General features: G+C 30.8%; 1 protein-coding gene across 1 annotated transcript; it reads left to right on the top strand.

The window, feature by feature from the left end:
• Nucleotides 1–5,665: 5,665 nt before the first annotated feature.
• On the top strand, nucleotides 5,666–6,058 carry LOC124353252 (keratin-associated protein 12-2-like). The gene has a single exon (XM_046803184.1). It carries the CDS (start codon nucleotides 5,666–5,668, stop codon nucleotides 6,056–6,058), a length of 393 nt encoding a protein of 130 aa, XP_046659140.1.
• Nucleotides 6,059–6,348: the final 290 nt, after the last annotated feature.

Genomic DNA, 6,348 nt, shown 5'->3' on the forward strand with positions numbered 1-6,348 from the left:
AACTTGTCATTAGAATCTATGAAAGTCTGCTTGTTATTAGAAACAAATATTACATTTTGTTGAAGATTAATACTAAATTGTTATGTGTAAAATGTATACTTCTGATGTTAAGTAATGTTTTAAACTATAACAAAAAATTAAAGTTTTTAAATTAAATAAAATTTGTTTTAGTTCATGTTAGTGTGTTGTATTGCCGATGGAACCTACTAATAAATCCTCTTACATTAGGCAATCATATAATTTCATACTCAAACTGTACGTGGTAAATTGACTCCAGTCTCTAAAACAACCGAACCTTACACTTTGTATGCCAGATTTTCCATAAATGTTGTGTGTAATATATTTATCAGGTAAAATACGTCTGGAAAATCAAGAAATAGTTTTGTATATATATACATATATATACATATATATACATATATACATATACATATATATATATATATATATATATATATATATATATATATATATATATATAAACCGATTTTGATGAAATTTTATGTGCATAAATACATAGTAGGTTTGAGAATAGGTTGTTATACATTTTTCATACCCCATAAGTGATAAAGGTGCCCCAGCAATTAAATGAAGGAGATAACAGATTTTCTAAAGTGTCGCAACAAATGATTTTATTTTTATTACATTTAATCAAAACTGTATTTACACATCCTAATCCTAATATATTATAAATGCGAAAGTGCTTTCAGAAAAACAATTTCATTAGCAAAAAATGCGGGCGTTAAGGAATTGAATCCATCTTGTTGTAATAATAAATATGTAACGAAAACGAGAGTTTTAAATGGTTTTAGAACATTACGATAATTATTTATTTTATTAATAATTAATTAAAACTCAAGATTTAACTAAGCAATTATATAATAGGTAATCATGGTGACGGCAGAAATGCCACTACTTCCTTGGTAGTTAACCCAAGACCGATTTTCAGCAAGTAAATATATTCTGGCTGGCAAGTTATATAAGAATAATAAGTTACAGAGATATAAGTAAACATTGCAATATAAATCTCCGAGAAAGAAGAAATGTTGTCATTTCATCTTCTACAGCATGACACTTAACTTCACTCTCGAATGTTCTCTGTCTTTAACTTCCAAAATAAAACTTTCCTCTCTCACCGTCTTAGTTCACAACGTTTGAATATTTTAATATGTGACTTATAAAGAATTTATACAATTGACAGTCTTCTGTGGTTCCGGAATACTTGCCAAGGCAAACGAAAGGTCACATGAAATTTCATTTCTTTTACAAATCACGAAAGTATAAGAGTCCACTATGTTTGTGTATATGAATAGTAGAATTAAAATATCAAGATTACTAAGTACTACATGGATTTTATGTTAAAACTACGTTTTCACCTTTGAAATAAAATTTGAGTTACTATCTGTCTCCTAAACATTTCGATTCATTATGAAAACTTTTATAGTGACAATAATTGTAATTATACATTCCAGAAGAAGCACAATTTAACAATGAAATATAAGTCGTTAAACAAGTTGTCTAAAAATTCATTGTTTTCAGCAATATTTTTCGTCTGGTTTGGTTTTGCATATTTACAGATTTGCTTTATGCAACAAGAAACAAGAACCGTAGATTATTTAAAACTCCAAAAGTGCAAAAATCAGGCTAAAGCAATCCTTCTTGTAAAGTGGTCCCAAACTTTTTAATAAACTCCGAATTATATAAAAAAATAAAATTTTTTAAAACTTCTGTTGTTAAGTAAAACGTTTTTTTCTTTCCTTAAAATATTTTGACTTTTTAATAGCAACAAACACCTAGAGGAATTAATCTTAAAGTATACTTATTCCGAATTTTTCAAATTTTTTTTGTTTACACTCTAAGAGCGTAATGCTTTTATGGGTAAGAGGTACTTTAGGTTTAAAAAATAAGTTGTTATATAAGTTAATATTTTATTTTAGATTTTGTATACAGTGTTAATAACTTGAAGGAGAAATTTAGTTGATTTCGTAAATACAATTATTTGTTGTATTTTTACAATCTGCATAGATAAGATGTTTTGTTTTATACGTACGTCTCAGTGTTCTATCTATAGTCCTAGACTCAGACATTAAACTATTAGTCTCATTAATTACTACTGACGAACATATTTGTAAATGTCTTGTTTTATACATACGTCTCAGTGTGCTATCTATAGTCCTAGACTAAGACATTAAACTATTAGTCTCATTAATTACTACTGACGAACATATTTGTAAATGTCTTGTTTTATACATACGTCTCAGTGTGCTATCTATAGTCCTAGACTCAGACATTAAACTATGAGTCTCATTAATTACTACTGACGAACATATTTGTAAATGTCTTGTTTTATACATACGTCTTAGTGTGCTATCTATAGTCCTAGACTAAGACATTAAACTATGAGTCTCATTAATTACTACTGACGAACATATTTGTAAATGTCTTGTTTTATACGTACGTCTTAGTGTGCTATCTATAGTCCTAGACTAAGACATTAAACTATGAGTCTCATTAATTACTACTGACAAACATATTTGTAAATGTCTTGTTTTATACATACGTCTCAGTGTGCTATCTATAGTCCTAGACTAAGACATTAAACTATGAGTCTCATTAATTACTACTGACGAACATATTTGTAAATGTCTTGTTTTATACGTACGTCTCAGTGTGTTATCTATAGTCCTAGACTAAGACATTAAACTATGAGTCTCATTAATTACTACTGACGAACATATTTGTAAATGTCTTGTTTTATACATACGTCTCAGTGTGCTATCTACAGTCCTAGACTCAGACATTAAACTATGAGTCTCATTAATTACTACTGACAAACATATTTGTTAATGTCTTGTTTTATACATACGTCTCAGTGTGCTATCTATAGTCCTAGACTAAGACATTAAACTATGAGTCTCATTAATTACTACTGACGAACATATTTGTAAATGTCTTGTTTTATACATACGTCTCAGTGTGCTATCTACAGTCCTAGACTCAGACATTAAACTATGAGTCTCATTAATTACTACTGACAAAAATATTTGTAAATGTCTTGTTTTATACATACGTCTCAGTGTGCTATCTACAGTCCTAGACTCAGACATTAAACTATGAGTCTCATTAATTACAACTGACGAACATATTTGTAAATGTTTGTCTTGTTTTATACATACGTCTCAGTGTGTTATCTATAGTCCTAGACTAAGACATTAAACTATTAGTCTCATTAATTACTACTGACGAACATATTTGTAAATGTCTTGTTTTATACATACGTCTCAGTGTGCTATCTACAGTCCTAGACTCAGACATTAAACTATGTGTCTCATTTAATTACAACTGACGAACATATTTGTAAATGTCTTGTTTTATACATACGTCTCAGTGTGTTATCTATAGTCCTAGACTAAGACATTAAACTATTAGTCTCATTAATTACTACTGACGAACATATTTGTAAATGTCTTGTTTTATACATACGTCTCAGTGTGCTATCTACAGTCCTAGACTCAGACATTAAACTATTACTCTCTTTCCTTAGAGTGTATAATATATATATATTTTGTAAATCAAAATATTATTTTAAATAATTTCCCTTAAAAAAACCTGTAAAAGGTATCAGAAATTGTAAATTAATTGGAAATTTATTACAGTGTCTTGAGTGCCCGTTCTAGGTTGGAACGAGTTCGCCTGGCTGAATGGGTATGGCCTAAACATCAGGCATGCTACTAATTGACCTAACACTGTTGGATCGTCATAAATTTTATGAAACATTTTAGTTCTAGCATCATATAACACATTAAGACCACCCAAAAATATTATTTTATGGTAAGAAACACGAGTAGTATAAATGTATAAATATGGTATATGTTTTGATCAATTCAATTAAACCAAAATTAGTGATTTAAATGCTAATTCGACGTTTTATTCAAGGGCAAACTTAAAAAAGAAGCATTAGTCGAACAATTAAATTTGAATTCGATGAATATTTACAAAATGATTATATCTAATGTCTGTGTGACAAAGAATCTTCTTCAATTTATTTTCAATTAGCAATATTATGTGATACACTCAGCAATCGATTTAGTTTATAACCCTACGTTATGAAATATATTATATATGTTTTTCTTACCTTAAGTTTAAAATCAACCACTCTCATTCATGTAAACATAGATTTTACTAGTCTAATTATATTACAGATTGTCAAATTAAAATTCTACGAAATTTTAAATAGTTACCATGGTTTGGTCAACAAATAATATTAATAATAGGTTTATGAAATAAGAAAATTTTGATCAAATTCTAACTCGTATAACAAAATATTTCATAGAAAATGTATCTATAGTGAGGCGTTGTGTGAGTATTTCAGTCTATCACGTCACAAACTAGGTATACTCTTTTTAAATTTGTCTTTCGTAGAATTCTAGATTATCCAGGGTAGTGTTTAAACTGTTGTATTGATTATCAAATGTTTTATGTTTAACACAATTTATTTATGTTTTTATAAACGAGATTCGAGCTATAGTAAACTCAAATAGAATTAGCAGGCAAAGGTTAACCTTTGATAATAAACGCGTATGTAATATTATAAAGAATAAGTTATAGAACTGTAAAAAAGTTGGACATAGACCTACCAGTTTTATTTTTCATACAGATCTAGGCTCAATAGTGTTATTTGTTATAGAAGTCACTTTCAGCTGAATTTCATCAAAGAGGCTGATAAATTTGTTTACATTTAATTTTGAGATAATATTAGGTATATAGTTCTTAATCAGTAGGGTAATACGGATAGCAAACACAAAGGTACGTCTAACTTTTACTCCAGATTGCGATAGTGATAAAATTGAAACATGAAATTCGTTGGAAATATTGTCTAAATACTGTCTAAATACTGGTATAATACATACCTTAATAAACAAAGCTGTAAATGTTTGCAGGTAAGGTACTCAAAAATTGGTTGGCTTCCTTGATGTTGTAATGAGGCATTTTAAAATGTAAAAACAGAGGAATGACTAACGTGCCTAAAAAGCCGATCCTTTCCATTCTACAGTCTGAAAAACAAAACCTATTATGAACGATTTTTTAAAAAGTTTTCCTGATCTTAGAAAGAATTTCACCTTATATGGGGAATTGGTGCTTTTTGCCTTTGTAGGCTTCTCAGTCCGACGTATGTAGTACATTTTTTCATTGGGACAAGGCAAATTGAACTATGGCACTAGAAATATGTTACAGTGAACATATATCACAAGAGCTGGTAGCAGACGAGTATTAACCAAAGAAGGTTTTCAAGACCACCATATCTATACATTTCTATTAATCGGGACAATAAGACAAACTCAAATGTGACACAGTAAACACATTACACCAGAAGTGAATTTCAACGGCCGTTGATTTCAATCTGCTATGATTGTCTGTTCTGTGCTATAATGTCTGCCTCCCTATAACTGTATTCCTTACACCTGTATCCCTTACACCTGTATCCCCTACACCTGTATCCCTATCCTACACCTATATCTCCCACACCTGTACCCCCTACACTTGTATTCCTTACACCTGTATCCCTTACACCTGTATTCGATACTCCTATGTCCCCAGCACCTGTATCCCCTACACCTGTATCCCTATCCTACACCTGTATCCCGTACACCTGTATTCCTTACACATGTATCCCCTACACCTGTATCTCTGTCCTATCCCTGTACCTCCTACACCTGTACCCCCTACACCGGTATCCCTATCCTATACCTGTATCTCCTACACCTGTATTCCTTACACCTGTATCCCTTACACCTGTATTCGATATTCCTATGTCCCCTTCACCTGTATCCCCTACACCTGTATCCCCTACACCTGTATCCCCTACACCTGTATTCCTTACACCTGTATCCCTATCCTACACCTGTATCCCCTACACCTGTATCCCTATCCTACATCTGTGTTCCCTACACCTGTATCCCCTGCACCTGTGTTCCTCACACCTGTATCCCTTACACCTGTATTCGTTACACCTATATCCCCTTCACCTGTATCTCATATATCTGTATTTCCCCATTAAAGCTCTTAAGAATCCAAGAACAGTAATTTCCATGATTTAGTTTACGAGTTGTCAAGTAAATGTATATAACTTTCCTAATCGCGTTCGAATATAATTCGTAGTCATGTGGTAATGGGCTTCGTTATTGGTTTTTCACTTGACATAAAGACAATTTTCATCACTTTAAGTTATTTATCCAAAAATAAATGTACTGGGAAGTGCTTATTTTATTAAAATTTACCAACTTTTAACTCAGAATAATAATTGTTACGTACATGATTTCAGTATTTAATATATGTTACTTCCCACTC

Source organism: Homalodisca vitripennis, chromosome 1, assembly GCF_021130785.1.
Source record: "Homalodisca vitripennis isolate AUS2020 chromosome 1, UT_GWSS_2.1, whole genome shotgun sequence".
NCBI classification, from domain to species: Eukaryota; Metazoa; Arthropoda; class Insecta; order Hemiptera; family Cicadellidae; genus Homalodisca; species Homalodisca vitripennis.